Below are 26,217 nucleotides of genomic sequence, written 5' to 3'. Positions count from 1 at the left end.
AGTAGTGCCAGGACACAAAGTTCAAATGTAAACAAGGATTTTATTACAGTTCTTGGGAATTAGCAAAAACAGCGTTCCAAACTCATAAGTGTAACTAAGGATCAGGTTGGTCTTCAACAGTCAAAACTTAAACGATGCCTCTTGGTGAAATGGTGAAATCATAATCCCGTTTTCCCTCATGAAAGTAAACAGTCTTTTTCCAACCTTCTTTCAATCCGTGCTGCAGCCCATGGCCAAGCCAGCCGTCAGTCTTTCAAATGTCTGGAAAGTATTTCCAACCTTCAGTATTCCTCGTGGAAACGATACTGGAGCGTTCTGGTCTTCTGTAGAGAGTACAACCTGAAGCTTGTCTCCCAAGCCTCACACACCCACTAACTGTGTCTCTAACCCTTAAAAAGCCCTTCAGCTCATCAGACCCTGATCAGTCTCAGGTGTGCGGGAATGTGGTGTATTGAGGGGTGGAGTTCCCAACTCCACCAGCAGAGGGACATACTCCACATAGCTGTTTATGGTTGCAGCCACCTCAGGGAAATGTAGCGCCCCTCCAGGACACAGCCTCTCGTGACATCACAACAGCTAATATCTCCAGCTCCTGTCGAGATCTAACAAACACACACGGGTCTGATGTACTCTGATTGAAACCAATGTTCTTCATGAACTCTGTGAAAGTTTTGCTCCAGCAGCGAGGAGATTGCTTCAGTCCATATATTGACTTCTTCAGTTTACACACCAAATTTTCCTCCCCTGGTCTGATGTATCCCTCTGGTTGCTCCATATAGATCTCCTCATCCAGGTGTCCATTTAGAAATGCCGTTACCACATCCATCTGATGCACATGCATGTTATTCTGGACAGCGAAGGACAGCAATGTACGAATTGAGCTAAAACGTACCACGGGTGAAAAAGTTTCATCGTAGTCGGCACCATACTTTTGTGAGTAACCCTTAGCGACAAGTCTGCACTTGTATCTCTCCACTCATCCGTCACTATGATGCTTAACTTTAAACACCCATCTCGATCCTATGGCCTTCCGATCCTTTGGTAATTCCACCAAATCCCACGTTTTATTTTCAAGCAGTGATTCATATTCCAAATCAGCCGCCTCCTGCCACTCATTTGCGTTAGAACTCATCATTGCCTTTTTCAGTGTACTTGGTTCTGCAACACAACAAACACTAGCATAATGATCAACAGTCACCAGATCAGCAAACTCATCATAACCATATCTCTTAGGTGGTTTTCTGATTCTGCCACCTACTCTAGTAGTTTCATCGACAGTTGCATCGACTGATGTTCTCTCGTCAGTTCTCAAGACCACTTCGTTCTCCACACAAGAAATGTCCACTTCCTGTTTCAGGTCAAAATCTGACTCATTGAAGATCACATCCCGACGAATCAGAATCCTCCTTTTTTCTGCATCGTACAAACGATAGCCCTTGGCATTGTTGGCATATCCCACGAAACGAAGCTTCACAGCCTTCTTATCCAGTTTTCTTCTTTCTGTGTCTGGGACATGTGCATAAGCTACACAACCAAACACTTTCATGTGACTCACATTTGGCTGTTTGTCGCACCATCTCTGATATGGCGTCACTTGTTTCAGGACAGAAGTAGGAAGTCTGTTCTGTGTGTAAGCTGCGGTTGCTACAGCCTCTGCCCAGTACGACTTTGTTAATTTAGCGTGAGAGAGCATGGTTCTCGCTGCTTCAATTAATGTCCTGTTCTTTCTTTCTGCAACACCATTTTGCTGTGGTGTGTGAGGTACAGTTGTCTCATGATGGATACCTTAATAATAATAATAATAATAATAATTCATTACATTTATATAGCGCTTTTCTAGGCACTCAAAGCGCTTCACATGGAAGGGGGAATCTCCTCAACCACCACCAATGTGCAGCATCCACTTGGATGATGCGACGGCAGCCATAGTGCGCCAGAACGCCCACCACACACCAGCTTACTGGTGGAGAGGAGACAGAGTGATGAAGCCAATCAGTGTATATATATATATGGGGATGATTAGGAACCTTGAACCTTCAAGTATTCTTGAAATTCTTTTGAAGTGTATTCCCCACCATTATCCGTTCTCAGTCTTGCTATTTTCTGCCCGCACTCATTGGATAATGTTTTCTCAAATTCCTTGAATCTGGAAAGAACTTCACTCTTTTGTTTCATAAAGTATACTTTGCAACATCTAGAATAATCATCAATAAAAGTCACAAAGTACTTTGATCCACCTATAGACTCAGTCTGCATCGGACCACAGACGTCACTATGCACCAACTGTAGTTTTCGTTTTGAACGAATTTCACCTACTGGCTTATGTGGCTTCCTTGACAGCTTTCCTTCCACACATGCTTCACAGAAAGAAACTTCTTTCTCTTCAGGAAAGTCCACTCCATTTACCAGTTTTTTCAGTTCCTTCAATTTAGTGGTGTGAGCCAAACGCTGATGCCACAAACTGATTGCTGTTAGTGCACTTGATGCACAATGCACACTTCCCTCTACATCCAGCTGATACAATCCATCAGATCTTTGTGTTCCCATTCCTCTGAGATTTCCATTTTTGTTACGAATGTAACAACGAGACTTCTTGAACTGCACAGTATTTCCCTTTTTTACAGCAGCTCCCACTGAGAAGAGATTCCCGGATAACTTGGGAACATACAGCACATCAAACATTGTGACATTTTTTACATCACTGACTTGTAATGTCATTCTCAGTTTAACATTACCAACTCCTAGAGCGTCAACCACTCTACCATCACCAAGTTTCACAGACTGTGTTTTTTGAAATTGCTGGTAGTCTTGAAGAATTTCTTCGTGACACGTCATGTGCTTTGAAGCTCCAGAATCGATCAACCACTCGACCTGTTGTGTCATCTTATCCTGATTTTCTCCTCTAGCGATAAAGGCACTCTCAGACGAATCTTCATCATGGTCACATGTTACATTTTTTGCTTTGTGAATTTTAGTCTGTTTTTTCTTACTTGGACAGTCACGCTTGATATGTCCTTCTTTTCCACATTTGTAACATCTCCACGAACTAGATCTGTCATCTCTCGCTGTCTTGGAGATAGTCTGCATATCACTGCGAACTTGTATTGACATCGCTGACGCACCACCGGACAAAGCATCACTATAGTTACCATCAGCAGACACTCGTTTTTGTTCTTCATTTATTAATGCTTGCTGAACAAACTGTAGCGTCAAACTGTCCAACTTAGTTTCCAGTGCAGTAACTATTGTAGCATAGCTTGGTGGCAAGCTACCAAGCAGTGTTACAATCTGATCCTCTTCTTCGATCAACGCACCTATTGCCCCCAGCTTGTCAGTTAATTTCTTCATTCGTTTCAAATGTTCAGTTACATTTTCTCCTTCTTTCATTTCACATCTAAAGTATTTTTTCTTCAGAAACAGCTTGTTTGCTAGAGTGTCTCTTTCAAAATGTCCTTTTAGTGTGTCCCAAGCTTCCTTTGGGGTCTTACAGCTTGTTATCAGATACAACTGAGGCGTACTCACATTCAGCACCAACACAGAAAATGCTTTTTCCTTCCGTTTTTTCAAATTCTGCTCTTGCCTGTGCATTTGCTCCTTCTGCCACGTTGTCAGTCTCCATTACCATGCCCCAAAAACCTTTAGCTTTCAGAAAATGTTCCATTTGAAATTTCCACGTTGCCCAGTTCTCTGGCCCACTAAATTTTTCAATAAACAGTTTATCCTCCATGGTGAATACCAGAACACTGTCTATTTCACACACACACACAAAAAAAAAAAATCCTGTGTAAAACTACCTCTTCTTTTTCTTTAGCGAAGATCTGGGCCCATAACCTGTTGAAGTTTCACGTGCTTTTTTATTACTGACAACGACAGAGAGAGAAAACAGCGAAGAAGAAAAACAGAACTGTGGTGACTCACTTAATACAACAGTGACACCTATTGGCAAATTACTATATTACAACAATTTGCCCAGCTAAAAAACAACAACAACATCCTAAACCAGTTTAAGATGGTCTGCTGGTCATAATAACAGCCTTGTTAGGCTGGTTTGTTAACACTTTAAACAGTTTTCCTGGTAAGGCTAGGAGACCAGCTTGGACAGGAGAGATTAGCAAGACCATTTTAGGTTGAAGGTAACTAAATTGTTAGACATTTTTTCATCAGGGTGATGCTGATGCCTAGAACCATCAGCCAGGCAAACGTTGTATTTTTTTTAGAAAGTTTTTTTTTTTTTTTTTTTGGTCTGTTGCACATGTCTAAATTGAGTTCAGTTTGTCATGGTAAATACAGACTTTGGGATTTAGCAATAAAAAAACATTTGCATAATTTCGGGAGAGATTTTGAAATCATGACAGGGTTCGGTGGGTGTAGTTCATTTCAGATTCAGAATAGGACTGTGATTTGTTAATGTCAGTCTTATATACTGAGCTTTACTGTGAGACTTACACATGCTTTAGCCTACTCATGATCTAATAATTCTGTCACGAGATGGTTGTGTACATGTGGGATTAGACCAGCTAAAGTTTCTCTCCACATTTCACCAGCTCATTGAAGACTATTGGAGATGGCGTCTGAAAAAAAGGACACCGGTGAAGTTTTGAAGGGTCAGGTACTGCTTTAAATTTGTGACGGGTGTCCTCCTGCTGATAGCTCAGTTTTTCTTTTTTAAGGTTATTGTCTTTCACTTTTTTATATGAATGCATATGTTATTTTTGGGGGTCACTGCTGTTTATCAGCAGTTGTATAGGCTATGAAAAGGTAGGGCTAAAAAAGTTCAACTGGATTAAAAACTGTGGTAGAAAGCTAAATAAGAAACTCATGACTGTACTGTTGTAATGGACTTTTTCATGTGTGAGTGTAAAAGTGAACAAGAAGCATGACAAGTTTTTCCTTACAGAATATATTTCTTCGAATCCTCAATCTTCAATCTGTCAATGCTGCTCTCGAATCCATTGAGAAGACTTACATCCGTACGAAACAGTCTCATTCCATCATAAGGTCTGTGTGTGGGCTGTATGAGAAAGGTGTGAGGATGGCTGGCAGCTTGGCTGTTTGGAGTTTGCAACCTGCCCTCCATGTACTGGAGCCCCAGCGTAAGTCTTCAAATCTTCTGTATTATTATTAAAAGTCATTATGCTAATAAACTGGTTTAATCCTCCTAAAGCATTAAAACTACCCGGTGGAACGTACGTATATAAAACAGTCAATGCAAGAAAAGATATTATGAGAAATTTTATTTGAATAATATATTACATGAAATTAATATTAGAATTGCCAGCATGAACTCCATTGACTTCAATTTATTTGAAACATTCTCTGCTTAAAACAGTCTAAATTTATGAAACCAACATATTATTTTTCAAACAAAACAACACCAAAACAGTATTACTCTGACATGTTTTCAAACTAAATATATTCATTTTACTTGCATACTCTTTTACTTTCATATAAAAAAATTATGATGAAAAACAGTTTGAATCTAATTTTCACTCTGCAATGTTTCATCAATACCTGTAGGTGGCAGAAAAGTCAAATGTGTTTTTTCTTTTCCAAACCAGAATATATTTTGTATATGAACTTTTGCTTTACAGACACATTAAGAATTTTTTTTGTTGTTGTCATTTTATCGTAATTTCAGAATTATTGTGTGTGTATGCGTTAACATGATGTTTATAAACAAAATGCAGCCCCAGAGGAAGGAAAAAATATGTGTGTGAGTGTAGGAAAGAAGCTAAATGCATTTTACAGAAGTAATTTGAGACAAATCTAACTAATAGATGTATTTAAAAAAAAACCAGCATAATTTCATGTGTAAAGCCACAGTTAACTTTCAGGTCAAAACAGACCCGAACGCAAAAGGTGTAACAATTCAGTTTAAATGGTAATATCTAAAAAAAAAAAAAAAAAAGATGTGTATTTTGACAGTCTTAACACACTACTAAAACCTATGGATTTAAAATTAAAAATTTATGGTCATGTACATCTTCCTTGTCGGACCCGAATCCAATAGGAGGGTTATATATATAATTTCGTTGTGCACATATGTCCAATACAAAATGCAACAATTAGCAAGTAAAATGATCCGTTTTTGTAGAATGTCTTTGTTTTGGGGACAATTAGTGATCTAATGTGTTCAAATTGATTTAAAGGAATATAGTCTGCAGTTCAGATTCTAGTTTGACAATAAATCAGTCATAATATAGGAAGAACAAAACAAATCCAGCAGCCTAATATCTTATTTTTGTATTGCAATCAAGTCTGTTTTAGTGAGAGCCTGCAAAATAAGTAATCTGGTAAGCCTATAATGAGGGGTTTTGGTCTTAAAATGTGGATATTGATGCTCCAGAGGGAGAGACGCAGTAAGACTCATCAATTCCTTCTGTCATGTCCACTAGAGAAGCTCTGCTTTCAGGGCAATGCTAAATCTATCAGTTTAGTGACCTGTTTATTGCACTGCATGGATGTTCCTTACTTGACAAATTCATTTACATTTAATAGTGATCTTAATTGATATTAAAATATAACAGTAACAGATCATTTACTTAACTTGAACAAAAGGCTTCTAATAAATATAGGCAAGTGCTGTTTATTTTTTCCTGTTTTTTACTTCTGTGTATTTTGTACAAATATATTTGTTACATGAATTCAAATACAAGTTGAGAAATGCAATGCAGCCAGGGTTATAGTCTGGAATTGCAAAACTGAACTCTGGTTTGTGATTAGATCAATAATTGGGCAATAATGTTAAATATTTGAACCCTTCAAGGTCCCACTTGAGCATTACACAAGACTAATCTGCCGAGAGACGTAATTACATGTTACTAGCACTCTGACTCACCAGTGATTTCCTTGATATTTTGTTGTCTGGTATGGCATCATCCACATTCAGTACAGTATATGTAACTGCAGTATTATCAACATTTGTATGTTATAGGCCTACAGTATCTAAACTGAATTACAATATTCTGTTATTTATTTAGTTTTTATCAGATGTATTTGACTTTTTTATTTTTAGACATCATAAATGAAATCATATACTGTTATTCAGCAAGGATGCATTAAATTGATCAATGAATTCATGAAGAATCCTGAAAAAAAATATTAGACTGATTTCTGAAGGATCATGTGACACTGAAGACTTGGAGTAATGATGCTGAAAATTTAACTTTTACATCACAGGAATAAACTATGTTTGAAAATATATTAAAATAGAAAACAGTTACTGGAAATAGTAAAAAATATTTCACAATATTGACTGTATTTTCGATCAAATAAATGCAGCTTGGTGAGCATAAGAGCCTATCAAGTTCCAGATCAGTTCAGCAGTAATTTCAGAAATTAAAGGTCAACCTCATCATTTCTAGTCGGTAAGGCTTAGAGTTATCTAGGGAAACATTCTGAAAGAGCCTGTTCATATTTTCATCAAATGAATCAGTATATGCTTGCATTAATGAAAGATGTGTTAGTAGCCTATATTTGAATGTTTCACCCTCAAGTTATAAAACATAAAATTGTATTATTCATAGTCGTAGCAGCCAATTCAATGGCTTGCAGAGGACTGGACCGCCTGGAGGAGAAGGTACCGGCCTTGCGGTCTCAGCCTGCAGAGGTAATGTGGTTAAAACTGCTCTCTACGTTGTTAACTGGATTCCCTTTAACTGTTGGCAGACATTTAAAATGCAGGTACTTTGTTTGCTTGTCCCACAACAGCTGGCAGCAAATATCAAAGAGCTGATGTCTTCAACTTTGGAAACCGCCAAAGATGGTATCGCCTGTCCAATCAAACAAACCTCTAACGTTGTGTTGGGCAAGGTATCTACTGGGTACCAGCAGAGCAAGAATGCCATAAGGGACGGCATACTGTCCTTAACTGCAAGCTCGTGTACCTGGCCGAGCAGAGAGCCAACAGGGCTCTAAGTCTGACGGAGAACCTGGTCGAATATGTCCTTCCTGTATCTTCAGCTGAGACAGGTATTCAAATAATGTTATATACTTATTATGGCCCTTTTATTCCTACAGAATATGGGCGTACATTTTTGTGAACGTTCCTCAATTCTCATTTTGTAAAAGAAAATCATATATATCAAATAATTTCAATGCGGCAAAGTGCATGTGCTTTTAAAAGCTAGACACTAGATGTCACCGAAACGTTATTGATAAAGTCCAGGAACATGACTTTGTATATGTGCATTATCATTTGGACTACATTGCTTTCACTCTATTTCTCTCTCTATATTTGAGCCATGTCTATATGGAAGGTCATTACTGTTTTGGTAAATCATGATTATGAAACGATGACAAAAAGTGGATGACAAAAAGTTATGATTCTAACATAAAAAGTTTTTTAAAAAGTTTTTTATGCCATAATTATGACTCATAATTATCTCATAATTTTTACTTTGATTTCATGATTACGATTGTCTAAAGCATTGTTCTCTTATGTGGCAGAAATATGCTTCCATACTAGTTAAACCATGCATTTAGCAATTGTATCTGTTAAATGTAAACATTGTCTTTGCAATTCTATTTTTCCTATCAACTACAGTCATATAAAAATGTTTTATTGTGTTATGGACTATATTGTTGTGTTTCAAGTCATAGAGACACAGATAAAGTTAATATAGAGCTCTGGATTGAATAAGTGTTGATCTAGTGACTCATTGCCTGGAAGAACTACTATAGTAGTGTTGTTTCCTCTTTGCTCTCTGTTTATTGTAATATTTCATCTTTAAGTGTCCACTGTGTGTCTGTTTCTCTACAGAGATGTGTCCAGAGGCACGTATTTGCATTCATGGCTTCAAATTGCATCATCTGTTAATAGGATGTTTTAAAGAGGGTGTTTCATCACACCATTATTTAGCATGTTGTACTTCACTGGTTACTTGGTTAATAAACTATAAATAAGTAAAAACAGAAATTAAAATAAAGCAAAGATAAATGGTCTATGTGTATTACAAAATTACTGAAAAATACAATTAAAATGAAAATATAACAATAAAAGCTGTTTCAAATTATAATAGTAGCATAAAATAACACTGAAAAGGAGAACCGTCACCTCTCTAAGGACAAAGTGCATTACATGTGCTCCTGTCCAGTGTTAAGGGAAGTTACTTTTAAAAGTAATGCGTTATAATGATGCATTTCTGAAAAAAGTATAATTGCCTTTTAATGGAAAGTATTGCATTACATTACTTTTGCTTTACTTTTTCTCACTTGGGCTGGGCTTGCTTGCTTGTTTTTTATATATTTAAAAGCTTTTGGCACATTTAAAGGACCTTTCACACCAAAAGCGTGAAAGACTTCAGATTTTGGCCCAGGATCTGAGAAATCTTTTAGGATTTTCAAAATTTGTCTCAGATGGCCAAAGCGTGGCCAAAATCTTGCAGTGTGAACCCGACTTTATACACCTTTCTGCTCAGAGGCAATGATTCCTTTAATTCCTTAGAAAAGTTTCCTGTGTACAGCTCTCTTTGGTTATCCATGTGTGTAAAAGTGTGTCGAATGTGGTAATTCCTTCCTCACGAGGCCATAAAGAAGCAGCACGTTGCCGGTTATTTCTATCCCAATACAGTTTCCGTGGTTGTGTCTTTCTGTGGCCATGTTTAATGGTACATTCAGCAGAGGGAATCTGTTTAGTGTGTGTTTTGTCTGCCTTTGTAAATTGAATTGGATTGCATTTAATGTTGGATATTGAGCGAGAAGGCCTGAATGCTTCTGTAGCCTTGAGCTACAGGTTATGTGTGTCATTATTATTACATTGGGTGATGTTTGTTCTGTTTATACACACAGAGGAAGTGCTTCCTGAGGAATTTCTCTTTTTAACCCTTACATCATCTATGACCTGAAGATTTAGTGCTTCCACCATCTTTTTGTTTTTGTCATTTTCTAGCCGGGAGGAATTCATTTCCCCCACTATATCGGAAACTGGTGCTAGTTGTTACAGTGTTGTCACATATCGGGTCAAATGTCACAGTGAAGCCTGCACAAAACAATTCATGGAAAAGCAAAAGTGTAAAAGAAAATATGGAGAGAAAAAAAACATGACTAAAAAAATAGCATTGTTATTGTTGACAAAAATTAAGTAATTAGTAATTGTATATATTTATATATGTGTTTAAAATACAGTAAAATACAGTAACAATGTGAAATATTGCAATTAGAAATAACAGTTTAATATATTTTAAAATGTAATTCATTCCTGTGATCAAAGCTGAATATCTGAATATATGCTTCAGAAATCATTCTAATATGCTGATTTGATGCTCAATTATTAAATATTATTTCATATAGTTATAATAATATTATATAAAATATTGTATTAGGATTCTTTGATAAATAGAAAGATCAACGAACAGCCTGTATTTGAAACAGAAATCTTTTGTAACATTATAAATGTCTTTACCCACACTTTTGATCAATTTAATGCATTCTTCTTTTCATTTTTTTTTGTGAATACTGAGCCCAAACTTTTAAATGGTATCAAGGTTTCCACAGAAATATTAAACAGCCTATCCATTCTCAACATTGATAGTAATAAGAAATGCTTCTTGAGGAAATCAGCATATTCAGCTTTGACATCATTTACATTTTAAAATAAAAAACAGTTATTTTAAATTTATATCATGTTTTTACTGTAGTTTGATCAAAAATAAATACAGCCTTGGTGAGCATAAGAGACTTCTTAAAAAACTTTTAAAATCTTGCTGACCCCAAACTTTTTCAATAACTTTTTCTGTTCATTTCATTGTTGTTTTTTATTTCTCCTGCATAAAGGAATTTTAACCGCTCTGTGATCCTTTTTTGCAGTCTATTATCACAGTGAGTGAGTGAATAAGATGTGTGTGTTTGAATCTCTATAAAAGAACATGAAAGCAGTCTAAATACCACCCTTCCGCTTATTATGTCCTCACGTAATTTTTTTTTTTTTACTTTGCAGTGGATGATGGGAGTATGAGAGAGCAGGAGCCTGATGTTGGATCCTCTGGCCAGAATCCCAGTTTCAGCAGACTGAGAGCGCTGGCCGACACCATGTGCAGACGTGCCTTTGAGAAGACAGCTGCACAGCTTCAGCGCTCCAAACGTCAAGGTCAGGAACTGGTCACACAGATCCCTGGCGTGAGTCCCCTGGTAAGCAGCAAACAGTATTCAAGTGTTAGTTTGTCCTTCCAACAAGTACAAAATGTGTCTTCAGTGTTGAGCACATGTTTCCTTTTGAAGTGTTTGAAGTGAACTCTTCACAGAGCCCACAGCAAATTAAGGGCCCTCGTTTCGGAAACCACAGTTGTGCATACCGCTCGCTCAATTAGTACACTTAGTACGCCAAATTACAATGTATCCACACACCCTGCCAAGCCAGTAGACTCAATCAGAGAGCCCAGTAAATCGGGCACATGCATTTTATTTGCATTAAATATACATTTTATATGCAAATCTATCGTCTTTACTAAAACTAAATGTATAAGTAATAAACATGTGGTGTAAATGTTGATTTTGTGTTTTTTAAGGTTGAATATACCATGAAGACAATGAAGACTATAGGAGGTGTAATACTAGGACTCCCGAGCTCTGTAGCAGCATTTCTGAAAGATCCTCAGAAGGAGATGACCAATAATGAGCATGAGAAGCTCGAGGTGAGTGGATCTTTTCAGCATCACTAGTTCTAGTAATGTAAGACCATTGTAAATATTTACCACTTACAGACACTTAAAATATTGACCTTTTTAGTTTCACTTCAGTTCTTAATATTTTAACCAAAAATGTTTTTACTGTTTTACCATACTGTAATATTTACTGTATTTACCATAAACATTCATACGCCCCATTGAACTTCCCAATTTCACTATTTGACCTAGATTGTTTGTTTGAGGCTACGTTTACACGTGGCCGGCTATTTTCATAAGCGAACATTTCACCCTCTCCATTTTCAAAAATAACGTCGTGCACACCTGTCAGTTTTCAGAAAAGTGTTCGTTTACACAAACCCGTGTATATATGCCATCAAGAGCATGCCAAACCTGTAGGTGGCAGTGTAACAAGAAGCTCAAACCCACGTCAGCCAATCAGAATCCCGAAAATAGCAACAACAGCTCCTCGACATACTCAAGGGGGTAATCCATCGACCGGAAGTTGAAGCCGGCCGGGTGCCGCCATGTTGTAGCAGAACTTCACTTGCGTTAGCATTTCCATTGACTCCCATTCATTTTGGCGTCACTTTGACAGCGAATAACTTTACATCTGAGGCGTTTAAAGACTCCATTTGTCCATTATTTATTTCTAAAGAAACACGACAATGTATAAAGTGCTCCATTACCTTCTATGTTACATTATGGCCCCGTAGAAACAGATTTAGTAAAAATAGGCTAACGATTGCGTCATAACCACTCAACTCTCTGTCGCGCTGTACAGAAATTACCGTACAGACAGGAGGAGAAGCTTGCAGGCAATCGGGGGGACGTCCCGTCAAGGGAGAAGCCCATAGATAATGAGTCCATAAAAGCAACGGAATACTTACTCCTGCTCACTCACGCCAAAGCACTCTTTGCTCAAGTTCCCCGTCTCTGCAAGATTAACGTTGGCAATTTTCACGCACAGCTACTAGAAGATTTACGTCTGTCAGACAGGTTGCTCACGTCATCAAGCTTAGTTTGAGTCGGTTTGAGTCTGCGCGTCATGAACGGAAGTGCTCAAAAATCGCTAAAAATGGGCTTCAACTGTCTCAACTGAGTTCCAATGAGATGGCTCTGTCCACTTCTTATACTGTCTATGGACATACTAGACGAGCTGTATTTGCCATAGATATCCATAATAAAGGCTAGATGTCTCGTCCGCACTGCTGGCCAATGGAGGTCGACGTCCGCACCTGGCGGCCATCTTGCTCACTCGTAACACTGTGTTTTAATGGTTCATGTACTTTTAAATAACCATAACTTGCTCAATTTTCTACCGATTTTCAAACGGTTTGGTTTGTTATAAACGTCAGATGTAGTTATGACACTGCACACTTATGAATAATAAGTGTATCAATAAACAATCATCCAAAATTATAGCCACGTTAATAATGTTTGTAAGAAACCAAACCGTTTGTAAATCCGTCAAAATTTCAACGAGATAAGAGTATTTGTGTTCGTGCTGATCCCTCATCTTACATCAGGTACCACAGAGCCCGCCAGAATGCTTGCCTGTGACAAGATGGCCGCCGGTGATGACGATAGAGACTCCGCCGGAAGACATCTAGCCTTTATTATGGATATCTATGGTATTTGCAAATGCAAACAGACGAAAAGGGTTTGCACCAACATAAATGCGACTGCTACTCTGAATGCATGATCACCATAGCCAAATGAAAATGTAAACATAGGTCACACTTTTGACGCAGGTGCAAGTTCTGTCGCATACTGTGATGTCGGCTGCCTAAAAGTTTTCCAAAATCTCCACTCTGGCCGGAGTTTTTAAAAAGAATCATTTCAGAGGCGAATTTGCGTGTAAACGAAGGGCACAAACGAAGGGAAATGTCTCCGTTTTTCAAAATAACCATGTACGTGTAAACGGGGCCTGAGTGTGTAGGCATATATAGTCTTAAAGTGACTTCTGTGTGAGCAGTGCTTCATTCAGCGCTACACTATTGATTGACAATAGACTATGGACCTTTTTTACCCGTGGAATTTCACTAATGTCACCACACTTTTAAAAATGCACCAGAAACATTACATTGCCAATGGTAATTTTTATTGATAGGCAAGGAGATTTAAGCAATATTACATAACACTTTCATTTGCAGTCCTGGCAGGAAACCATTCTGTAGTATATTATAGTATTATTACTATACATTTGGAGAGTAATAAACAGATCTCCATAAAAGCGTAAGAAAAATGTTGGATTGTTTGTTTGATTAATCATCCTAGCACACTTGTATTAAGATGCTATTTTTTCTTGCAGAGTAATGGGCTGCCGAGTCTGGTCAGTGGATTAGGGCAGCAGTTACTTAAAGTCAATAGATCTGTGCTGGGTAATGTAAAGAAAACCCCTCAAACCAGTTTCAACCTGGCTAAGGATGGAGTCAACATTGTCCTGGGTTCCTTTGGCACAGTCAGGGAGCGAGCGCTGCACAACCTTTCTTATTATGGGCTGGTGAGTGAGTCCTCAGGTTTGATTTGATTTGGCTCCTCACGTGCTTTGACGCACCTGGAATCTAGTTCACGTGGACTCTTCACATGTGAATGGACCTTCTTCAATACATACAGACACAAACAAACACACACACCTCAACCTCATCATCACCCACGCCTGCTGTGATCACACACCCAGCTCTGCATAGCAAGGGAATATTTCCTTCATGGATTCTGACTGAGAGCGACAATAATTTTTAATGTTTACAAATGTTTAAGATCACCTTGGATACATCACTTTAGGAAAGGTTAATTAAAGAGGTTCATAATTTAAGAAGTTAGTCATTTTTCTTCATAGAGACAAATTTTTTAAGCATAGTTCCAGTTCTCAAATTTGATTAGTCGAGTAGCTGAAATACAGTACAACTGGGGCCCGTTCTTCGTACGTGGATTACTCAGTTATCTGTTTTTTACTGTTGACGATTTTACACGATTCTGATACATGATTACTGTTAAATATGATGTCATTATGTTGCTGTCTTGCCGCCAGCCAATTGCTGCTGAAATTACTGTATTACTGAATGAATTATGAAATAACTGATAATGAAATAATAACTGAATATGAAATACTCATTTCGAAGTTCAGACTCGGTTCTTTCTTTCGGGAGACAGTAACTCCATTAATCAAGCACTTTGAATTTTGACATTTTTCAGACATTTTACATTTACAAACAGCTGTATAACTCACTGCATGAAAGATATTTGAAAAAGCATAATAGGGGTACTTTAAGTCTATAGTTCCAAGAGAAACAATTGGTGAAATTTAATTGAAATACATTTTAATCCTGCTTGTATTTTGTAGTTTATTGTCAAGCGGGTTACTTTCTTTTAGAAGACGGATCACCCGGCGCAGCACAAGCACGTGTGCAGACATGTTTTCGACGCATTTGTGAAGTATTGTGGGAAGAGATGCACACATAAGGATTTAATCAAAAACAGATGAGGTGGAGCTCGTCTAGATTATAGATCTGATCGGACTATTTTTCAAAAGGCAGATGAGGGGCTACTGTTCCTGTCTGGGTTTAACAACTTTTAATAATGCTTTAAACCTAAGTAGTAATTGAATAACAGTTTATTTATTTTAGTTTCTATTTTTTTATATACTACTATTGAAAATAGGGTCATTTTTTAAAGAAATCCATACTTTTATTCAGCAAGGATGTATTAAATTGATCAATTTCAATGTTTTCAACAATTGATAATAATCAGAAATGTTTCTTGAGCACCAAATCAGAATGATTTCTGAAGGATCATGTGACACTGAAGACTGGAGTAATGATGCTGGAAATTCAGCTTTTCCATCACAGGAATAAATTACATTTTAAAATAGAAAACAGTTATTTTAAATTATAATATTACTGTAACTGGGTGAAGATGAAATCCAAACAACACTTTAATAATAACACTCAAGAACTGAACAAAGAAACATGTGACAGATACACAGTGAAAGTCCATGAACAAAACTAAACTGAACTGAACGTGACAATTATTGTTTTTACAGATTTTGTAATCAAATAAATGCAGCCTTGGTGAGCAAAGGAGACTTCCAGTCTTACCAACCCCAATCTAATGAACTGTAGTGTGTATTTATTGTTATTATTCATTTTATATATAATTATTTATATTAAAACAGTAGTGTTTGTAGATTATGAGCATTTGTATTACTTGTATTATAGTTATATCGTTTTATAGTTCACACATTCCAGACACCCGCAGAGCTTGACAAAGTCTTTATGTGAAAATCAATGTAAGATTGTCACAGTGTGCCCTCAATGGTATTTCATATTTTTAAATATCATGAGGGCACACTGTGACAATTTTTACCTACTGACTTTCATATTGACTTATTTACTTAAAAATCAGACTCTCTGCGGTCTGGTAAATAAGGGTAAAAACAAGCTAATCTCTTTTGTTTTCAGTAACCTTCAATGTTATCCATTCATCAGTTCTTTGGGGGTTTTTTTCTATGCACAAAGAGAGTCTGTGGCAAACATGTAGGTAATGACAATGCCAGACAACCACATGTCTGAGAAGTCAGCTGACATGGAGACAAATATTTTAAATCATGACTAATCAGTGCGTTCTTGGATGTTCTTTTGGTGACTTGTCAAACGAGGACGGATGTTATTCAGGCATTCAGGGTGTACTAATGAGGTTCTGGCACTGTCTAACTGTCCTCAGCCTAGCCATAAGTCAAGTTTATGCGTATGCTTTCATTGAAATATTAACAGCAGCACAACTATTTTTAACATTGATAATAATAGTAATAAATATTACTTGACACAAACAGCATATTAGAATGATTTTTATTTTTTTGAAGGATCATGTGACACTGCAGACTGGAGTAATGATGCTGAAAATTCAGCTTTGCATCACAGGAATAAATTACATTTTAAAATATATTAAGATATCAAAAAGGTATCTAAAATTGTAATAAAATCTGTTTTTACTGTACTTCTAATCAAATAAATGCAGCCTTGGTGCGCATAAGAGACTTCTTTCAAAAAATCCTTAATACAAATAAAAAGAATATAGAATTAATAGAACAAATTTTATTTTAGTGTCAAGCTTCTCTGAGCTTAAGCAGAATTGATTTTATTTATTTATTTTTATTTTGACTGTAGTGACGTATTTTTTATGTTTATCACTTATACAGGTCAAAATGGAATGTTACAATTAATTCAGCCATAAAATATTTATTGCAATACATTTTCATTCTTTATCATGCAACTTGCCCTGACATCAGAATATGTCTCAAGATATGTCAAAATATGTACCAGTAAAGTTTTTTTTTCTAAGGCAAGTTTATGAAAGCTACTTAAATGTATAATTGAACTAAAGCCTAATCCTGGCTTAATCTAAACCCTGTCTGTGAAACTAGACCTACATGTGCATGCGATATTTAGTAATACTCATTAAAATGTACAAATTCATAAAGACCTGAACTAATTTCATGCAGCCTGCAGAGCTTTAGATTCTCATGACATGCGTACATATTCCTGCAGTGTATTCTTTGACCTAGTTGCAATCAAGTAATAAAAGATGTTTTAAATCCCTGTCCTTTATTAACTATATTGCAATGTGTATACCAGATGAGATCAGAGAGAAACGTAATTAATCATTCAAAGTTCCCCATTGCTCTTCTTGCCATATTGATCTGAGATTCCTTGAAAAACAGCAGGCGAGTCTCGTTGGAAGATGTCCACCAGTACAAACCCTACTGGTTGCTTCTGGGAAACAAGGTCTGATATTGTAATTAGCCACAGACCCGTTAGCACAAACATGTGAAGTGAAAGGCCTGGGCACAGAGGTGTTGATGATTACATCACAATACCCAGAAAGCAGCTGGAATGACGTGTCATACGACGAATTGCATACAAGTAATTTGACTCAGTGCTTGTGAGTGCAGTTGCATAATGTCAGGATTCTATCACTTCAGTCTGGTTTATTCTTAGATTGGTAACAGAGCCCTGACACTCAACTGTATTGTCGTTGCGCTCTTTTGTCTGTGTGATACGTTGTATGTTCGGATCCTGACACTTCTATCTAGCTCGGGTTCGGTTCAGTGTTGGGGTTCGGACATTCGTGCTCCATGTTTGGTCTCTTGTTGCGAGGCACAGATTGAGTGTTGTTCATTCACTCGCTGTGCGCTCTTGTCTTGTGTGTTTTTGTAGAGTGCCTGGTTTATGTTTTCATTGGCCAGGCGTTCTTGTGTTGTCATTTTCCACATAGCATGTGTATACACAGAGGCCAGCTAGTGAGAGTTGTGCGAGTAAACCTCACTCCCCTGATCTCAAGAGGTGCTCTAGTGACAGATGTTAGAGACTATGGTCTCTTTGTTAGAGACCCGGGTTCGAGGCCCGCACAGAGAGGGGCGAGTAGGACCTGAGGGGCTACACATACGATTCATGTTAATCATTGGCCGCGTGCTTTCGTGTCTTGTTCTGTGTAGCACATGGCTCTTGTTTTCCATCGGCCACATGCTTTCATGTTGTAGGGTTTTGTGGGAACACGCAGTCGGTGAGAGCTCTTATTGGCTGCATTTTCATGTCATGATTATTTGTGAGCACATGGCTTTGTTTTATTTGTTTCTATGTGCTATGTGCTTTGCTTGTATATTGTCTTAACCCCGCCCTCTTGTTACCTGAGTATTGGCTCATTTGTATCATCTGCTCTTCCTCATTTACTTATTAATTTCCTGTATTTATTCTCCCTTTGTTCTTTGTTTGTTTTTGTAAAAAAAAAACGGTTAGTTCACCCAAAACTGAAAACTCTGTCATTAATTACTCACCCTCATGTCTTTCCAAACCATTAAGGCCTTAGTTCATCTTTGAAACACAAATAAAGATATGTTTGATGAAATCTCTGAGAGCTTTCTGTCCCTCCATTGGGAGCAACGCAATTTACACAATCAAGGTCCAGTAATCCACGTGCGACACCCGTGGTTTAACCTCAATATTATGAAGCGACACAAGTGCTTTGTTTGAAAAAAAACGTAATGTACCTCTTAATTTACAAGATAATATTATCCAAAGCGCATGCGTTGTTGTGCTCCCCCTACTGGATTGCAGGTTAATATTTTCATAAATAAAGTGGTAAATTATGTTTTTTTGTGCAAACAAAGCACTTGTTACCTCCTAAAATTGAGGTTAAACCACTGGAGGCACATGGATTACCTTAATTATATCTTTCCTATCTGATGGAAGGACAGAAAGCTCTCGGATTTCATCAAAAATATATTTATTTGTGTTCCAAAGATGAACGAAGGTCTTACGGGTGTGGAAAGACATGAGGATGAATAATTAATATCCCTTATCCCTTACCTGAAACCTAAAATTCACAAAACAAAACAACAATTCAGGTTTATTATAATCATTTCCCCAGTAATTAACTCGCAAAATGCATTGATTTTGCTTTTGCGTTATATTAATACACATTTAGAGAGTTTTGGGAACACTTTATTGCCATGGTATCTTTGTTACACATTATGTTGTTTTAAAAATTTGTGTAGCCTGAGAAGTGAGTCACGTCTCACAGATGATCTTATCATTCTATAGATATCTGGGTTGTTTTGTCTGAGAGTTTTGTTTTTGTTTTTGTTCATGAGCTTATCTGTAGAAGTGAGAGGGAGAGATACGTTGATGCTTGCGTCTGCGTGTTTTATAAGGATCTGGGTGAGTTTAACTGAGTGTAAAATCTGGAGTGAAATATTTCTGATAGCACCACAGTATTAACAGTGAAGAGCGTCGAGGCCACACGTTACTTCACGTTTGTAGCCGTAGATAAGGTGCTCTTCTCTACATGGCTACAGAAAATTCCACAAAAACTTTCTTTAGCCTTTCTTTTTTCCAATTTTTGTGCCAGAACCACTCATTTAGCCGCTGTGCCATAAACCTTTGCCTAGTGTACGCTTTTGTTTTGTTGTGTGTTTTTTTTTTTACTTTGTTTGCTGTTCCAATTTCTTTACCAGAACCTTGCCAATAGGCCCCTGTGCCATAATACTTTGTCTTTTTCTTTTGTTATTATGTTTTCCAATATCTCAAGTAGAAAGAAGAAGAAAGTCCTACAGGTTTGGAACAACTTGAAGGTGAATAAATAATGACAGAAGTTTCATTTTTGGGTGAACTATTCCTTTAATGAGGTGGATCTTAAGCCTTCACTGTTGCTCAGAGCTCAGTCACTTAGACTTTGAAGGCAATGGAGGTCAGGGAACGTGTAGAGTTGTAATTGGCCACAGACAGACCCATCCCTCCCTAATTAACCCCTGGCCTGGGACTGTTTGGGATCCCATAAAATAGCTAGACAAAAGGAGACTCCAATAGGTCTGGCACCAAAGTTACTCTGCCCTTGCAGCTGGCTGTCAGTCCATATGGGGAGATGTTGTGTGACTTGTTCCTTCCCTGATGGTGTTTTCAGGGACTTTTTGTATTTTAGAGAATCGTTATTCCCCAAATAATAGGTTTACAGTGTTATAGTCAAATGATTTTGTGTTTGAAACTAGTAAAAGAGACATGCCAACCGCATTTAGGCCTATAGCCATTGAAAACAAAGCTATAATTCCACAATATTCCACATACAAGTCCTCATTGTGAAGTAGCACTCTATGGCTTTGATTATAATTAATGTCTGACAAAGAATACTTGATGTTTTTCATTTCAGCTATACAGCTCTAGGACATTTGCCAGTTTTTACTACTTGCGTTCATGTGAATGAACAGTACTTGACTGCCAAATTCCATAATCTCTGCTACCTTTGAGATCCTTCACATGTGGAAACCTAAAGAATAGTTTTTGTTTTCTTTCATAACAGATTCCTAGGCGATCTTCCAAGCCAGGAGGCTCCCAACTGGCTGGGAAAGATGAAGCAGAAGAATGTCTGAGTGGCTCCCTGGTGCTGGAGGCCAGTTTAGGAGACCACATGCACAGCCCCAGTCACAACTCTGAAAAGCCACCTCTTAAGACTAAAGAGCCCAAAGAGATATCGGAGGAAACCCGTCAGCTGAAGAAGAAGTTAATAAAGCAGATTCCTATGCAGCAGAAAGTAGTTCTTGGGGGGAGCAACAAGAAATCCTCCAACCACCGATCCTCTAGGAAGAGTCTGACAGATTACACCAAGATCTCCTCCTCTTCTAACATTCACACAGTGCCAAACAGCAGGAACGGCGAGTGAGAATGGAGCGATGATTTTTAAAGTCTCAAGTCAGTGACCTAGTTATACATGTGGAGGCTCTGAACTGTTTTTGCATTTTTTTTCTATAATAAAGCAAATTTATTTTGTTGTGCACATAAATCATTCTGGAGAACTGATATACAGTAGCCTGGTAATACCAAACTCTGCTACTTCGCTTTGCTTCGTAGACAGAGTCTGGAATGGCATAATTGAAAAGTGTTTTCTTTCTCGCGGGGGGGCGCTTGTCTGAAGTATAAAATCATTGGTTACATGTAAGCCAATCACATACTGACTATGGTCAATCACCTCTCTCTCCAACTTAAACATCACCTCCATTCAAAATGTTTAACAGACACTCTTCTTGTTCGGGCTTCAGTTTGCAAATGCCGGGAATATTCTCCACAACAGAGCGAATTGCATCCCATATACTATGATCTAATATGCTGATTTGCTCAGAAAACTTTTTTTTATTATCAATGTTGAAAACAGTTGTGCTGCTTAATATTTCTGTAGAAACCGTGCTTTTGTTCAGGAGTCTTTAAATGACGTTCAATAGAATAGCGTTTCATTTAAAATGGCAATAATTTAAAACATTATATATGCCTTTACTGTAACTTTTGATCATTTTAATGCATTCAAAATGTAGATTTTTCAATAACAAAAAATCTTCCTGACCTCAAACTTTTAGCTAAAGTGTAGCTAAGAAAAAACACTGAATTAGAGATTGTGGTGTGGCTTAAATATCTTCAGTAATAATAAAATGTGTGTTGTAAGGAATATACAAATGTCTTGCATTATTTGTGACTGATTATATAATACTAACTGTAATTGCAGAGATGGTGCAAATATCATTAATGACACAAGGCAAATCCTGACTAATTTTCACTGATATTTTATTGTATCAGCAGTCACAGCAATTGGTGATCATACACTTTTTCCAAAAGATTCCCTTGCAAAACCAAGATGTGAGGAATGAGATTTCATCATTACACAACAGGTTCATTACACAAAAACTGCACAGTTGTGACCCATTAAGTACCAGTATAAATGATTTACTATAATCATTTTTTTTGTTGCGATGTCACTGCCTCTATTAGTTTTTGAGTGGACAATGTGCTCGATGGAAAAGTCCTCAGATTTGCATCTCTTTCAAGATACCAGAATGACATTTACAGCAAATCATTACAGCAAAGATCATTCAGTTTTTTTTAGATGATTTATGCAACACATACAGCATAATAATTGCAGAAAATAGCCTGTGACTGTTTTGAGCCTAAATTTTTCCCTATTTTAATATGAATTACAAGAATAATTAAAACATTTGATGAGCTACTCCTCTTTAGTCATTATATCAGAATAAAAGAGCAGATCAAAATGTTTACATGCATACTTGTAATGTCTATGTGGTCTATAAATATATGACAAATAAATACTCGTATCTGTCAGCTCTACACCATGTATTCACTCCATTTGTTTCACTTTAGATTTCAATTGGCAATCTTTCTTCAACTGAAGTTAACATACTTCGAATACATGATTTTGGTGTAACAATGTATTCAATACAAAAACAGCATATTCATATGCTGATGATTGTAACATTGCACTGTGCATTGGCATTCAGGGGAAGTCTTTATGTGATTTATTATATTTTGTAGCACAATTACACAGTGTGGTGTGTTTTTCATAAAGCATTTGACCAGCCTCAGAAAAGAAGCTGGGGAAAAAACACATTGTGCTGAATGCACAAAGACGCAATCAACAAACAGTCCATTGCGATTAAACTGCAAGACGGCCTTGAGCTGATGACAACTCCTCGGTATGACAATACTGTGGGAGACTTTTGTATTTGATAAATGTAGCAAAAGACATTGTCGTCTTGCATCTGCTTATATTTTTAGAACACAGCATTGAATCATGAATGACTCCCACGGCCGTCATCACCAGAGTGTTTTTACCTGTTGCCAACACTCATCATGATTATTTGCAGAAGCACTGAGATCTTTCCTGCTTAAAGTAAGCAAATGTGATCATACTATGAATATTAACTCCACTTTTGATTGCTATAATCTGCTACCGCATCTTAAGCCTTGTATTGAGAACTCTCCACTTTCAACACATTCTCAATGGATGCCATCACTTTAGCAGACAAACTAAGACAATCTCATAGTGGAAGGTCCAGCTGTAGTCATGTGAGAGATCCGGGACTCTTTTAGGAGCCACAGCAATAGTTTGTCTCTCTCGATGGTTTAAAATAGGTCATATCAGACCACATACAGTAAGCTTTATTTCCAGAGCTCTCACTAGCTTCACAACGAATCCGTTCGCCTGCGGGCGAACACTGCAGACATGCTCTTCACAATGCTCTTGATGCCTGCTAACTTTTTCACAGACACCCTGGACTCCCTGATGCGATCCACCAGCCCGTGGAAAACCATGAGGACGCTGTGGTAGTTCTCAGCAGCCGAGACCTCATAAAACTGACAGTCGGCAGAGAGCGCCAGCAGCCTGCCCTCCTCGCTGAGGACCGTACGGCGATGGTGCAGGTCTCTCTTGTTTCCCACAATAACTATGGGCATCTTCTCAAAGCCCAGAAAGTCCTTAGCGGTTTTGATTGTTTGGATGAGTCTGGAGACTGCGTTGAAACTGGCTCGGTCACAGATGCTGTAGACCAGCACAAAGCCATCTGCCCACTGGACTCTTTTCTCACACATCAAGGACTCGAAGGACAGGTCCTGATGAGAAGACAACCACCGCATATTTATTCAACATTTCACATGGTTTATTTATGATTTTTTATTCACTAACAGTAGATAACAGTATAAACCAGCCTAATCTGAATTGATGGTCTTAGCTGGTTTAAAATGGTTTACCTAGCCTGACAAGATCCTAACTACTTCTAAGGGTATGTTCACACTTGTAGTTTGGTTCCCTTGGTTAATTTGCTCCGGACCAAAAAATAAATAAATTTAGTCTTGGCCTGCTTAGCGTTCAGATTGGCATTTTTATCACCGAACCTAAAGATACAGAACCTAAAGGCAAAGGGATGCGTTCACAACCTGATAGGTCAGCTTTTATGACGTATTGCCTATTTTGAGATGGAACTTACCGAACATCCAAAACAATGCTGTGTGCTAGGCTAAATGCACTTGTTGTATGTGTCTAGCCTACATATGATGGTATTTTGACCATGCTAAGAACTTGTGAATAGCTTATAAAATGTGTAAAGGAGTCAAAACAGCGGCTGGAATCCCTCGGTCACACACACAAATGAAGATCTGCTGTGAGGAGATTCAGTTCTGATGCCTATACCCTTGACGAGATCTCAGCTGGTTAAAATACCATCATATGTAGGCTATGCACATACAACGAGCACATTTAGCCCACCACAAATTGTTTTGGATGTTTAAGTTCCATCATGAAATATAGCCTACCAAATAGGTTGTGATGTGAATATCCCAATCCCATATCACCAATGTTTTGGTGTTAAAATGCCAATGTGAGCTCTAAGCAGACCAGGACTAAATTTATTTATTTTTTGGTCCGGACCAAACTAGGCCGGCTAAGACCAGCATGTCATCTTAGAGGTTTATGCTGTTTTCTTCACTAGGGATATCTGAACAGATTAAATAGTTGACAAAAAAGTTAACTTGAATGTTTACAACAGTTTCTGAAACACTGAATCACCTGTGAATATGGTGCATCCCATATATTCAGAGTTTGCTCTCGTCCATCCACAACGACATTGTGAGTGTAAAGGGACTCTGTAGAGAAAGCATAGAAGTTAGTAAAAATTTAACAATATTAAAGGTGTAACGTTAACGTATTAGTGATTAGGGCAACATACCAATATCCCCATATTCCCCGATGAATCTACGAGTCAGGAATCGGACAATAAGTGCTACAAAACAAACTTGTATGAGCATTTGGTTATATGGCAAGATCATAGATGTTAAAAAAGTGACATAAGATGACTAAAGAAAAATAAATGGATTTTATATATGCCTATATTATAGTAGCCTGGCTATATAATTTAAAAAAACTTACCAGATTTTCCAACATTGTCTGTGCCGAGCACCACGACGTTTGCATCCATTCTCTGTCCGTTTAGTCTAGTCATGTCCTTCAGAAAGATGCTGCGAGTGATCTGATCTGGCGCGCGTCCGCAGAGGCAACAAAGTTGAGGAGAAGGCAGAGCTTAGACGTGCTCGCTCCCGTGACGCTGATGTTCCCGTGATGTTCCCGCCGCCGGTGAGTTTCATGAACTGAAAAGTCTCAAAACAAACACAAGATCAAATATCCTATTGCATGACCGTTGGCTTGAATGATATAAAAGAGATGAATATTGTCGATAACTGGAATCTACATACTTTGCTTAAACGGAACTGTCAATATTTTTGCAGTCATTTTGTTTACATTGCTCAGAAATTGAACCTGTTTAACGCCACAAGGTGGTGCGAGTAGCCTAGGCTATTGAGGGTTAGAAAACAATTGCTTTTACTTTTATGTGAAAACACCTGGTAGGTTTTTGTATATAAACTGTATTAGAGTCAAAAGTCACACTCTTAAATCAGGCCTATAATAATGTTTGTGTATTCTACAAATTAAATCTAAAATAGCATCATGTTTTTGTTATAGCTTGCTAGGTCATCAGAGAAGAGATTTCGCTGCAAGAGGGAGGGGAAGTTATTTTGATTAAGAATTTAATTAAAAATTATTCATGGATAAATAATTCATAATAAACATCATAATACATTATTAATAATTTTCCATTAAAAAAATAAGAATTGTCATTTTTATATCATGGTGAATTTAAGGCCCATTCACAACAAGAACGATAACCATAACTCTTTTTTTTTATCTTTGAAAAGAGAATTGTGAAGTCCACACCATAACTATATAACAATAATCACACAGAATCGAAAATCGTTGGATTCATTTTCAGAACAGTTTTTTTTTTTTTTTTCGGCTGATGAATGACAAAAACATTGAAGGCCAATCACAATCCACCAACCTTAACGAGATCAAGCATTTAAAGTGGCAGAGACATAACATCATGCACTTATAATAAACAGAACGTCATTGCACATTGGCGTAAACACTAATATAGTTATTTTAGTTAGCATTATTGTCTTCATGTTTGGTGTGTGAACTGGTCTTAAAGTCACCATGAAATCAAAATTGACAATTCTTTTTTTGTATGGAATATTGCTGTGTTTATTATGATTTATCCATATGAATGTTCCCTTGTAATATTTAATCAAAATTACTTCTCCTCTCACTTGCAACAAAATCTCTCCTCTTTTCTGATGGCGTGTTTACTGTCGTGAGGGTGAGACAACCTGTCACTCACATGAGATCACATCAACAGCAAACCACAATGATC

The 26,217-nt window shown here is 37.5% G+C and overlaps 2 protein-coding genes across 2 annotated transcripts; one reads left to right on the top strand and one right to left on the bottom strand.

Moving 5' to 3' along the window:
- The first annotated feature begins 4,365 nt into the window (after positions 1 to 4,365).
- On the top strand, positions 4,366 to 20,950 carry plin1 (perilipin 1). Its single transcript, XM_056255671.1, is given in 9 exon segments — positions 4,366 to 4,609; positions 4,898 to 5,093; positions 7,527 to 7,609; positions 7,711 to 7,858; positions 7,861 to 7,971; positions 10,937 to 11,127; positions 11,505 to 11,630; positions 13,936 to 14,127; positions 20,475 to 20,950. Coding segments are annotated over 9 exon segments (1,452 nt in total). The 5' UTR covers positions 4,366 to 4,564; the 3' UTR covers positions 20,835 to 20,950.
- Positions 20,951 to 21,710: 760 nt separating this feature from the next.
- Positions 21,711 to 25,018, bottom strand: si:dkeyp-59c12.1 (Ras-related and estrogen-regulated growth inhibitor-like protein). Its single transcript, XM_056255697.1, has 4 exons — positions 24,879 to 25,018; positions 24,679 to 24,732; positions 24,519 to 24,595; positions 21,711 to 23,566 (listed from the first exon to the last, which is right to left on the bottom strand). The coding sequence occupies exons 1-4, from the start codon at positions 24,949 to 24,951 to the stop codon at positions 23,141 to 23,143; spliced, it is 630 nt and encodes a 209-aa protein (XP_056111672.1). The 5' UTR covers positions 24,952 to 25,018; the 3' UTR covers positions 21,711 to 23,140.
- Positions 25,019 to 26,217: the final 1,199 nt, after the last annotated feature.

Source organism: Rhinichthys klamathensis, unplaced genomic scaffold (assembly GCF_029890125.1).
Source record: "Rhinichthys klamathensis goyatoka isolate OS25496 unplaced genomic scaffold, OSU_Roscu_1.1 h1tg000005l_1, whole genome shotgun sequence".
Lineage (NCBI taxonomy): Eukaryota > Metazoa > Chordata > Actinopteri > Cypriniformes > Leuciscidae > Rhinichthys > Rhinichthys klamathensis.
Note: the sequence above shows the minus strand (reverse complement) of the source record. Positions and strands in the feature narration are given on the sequence as shown.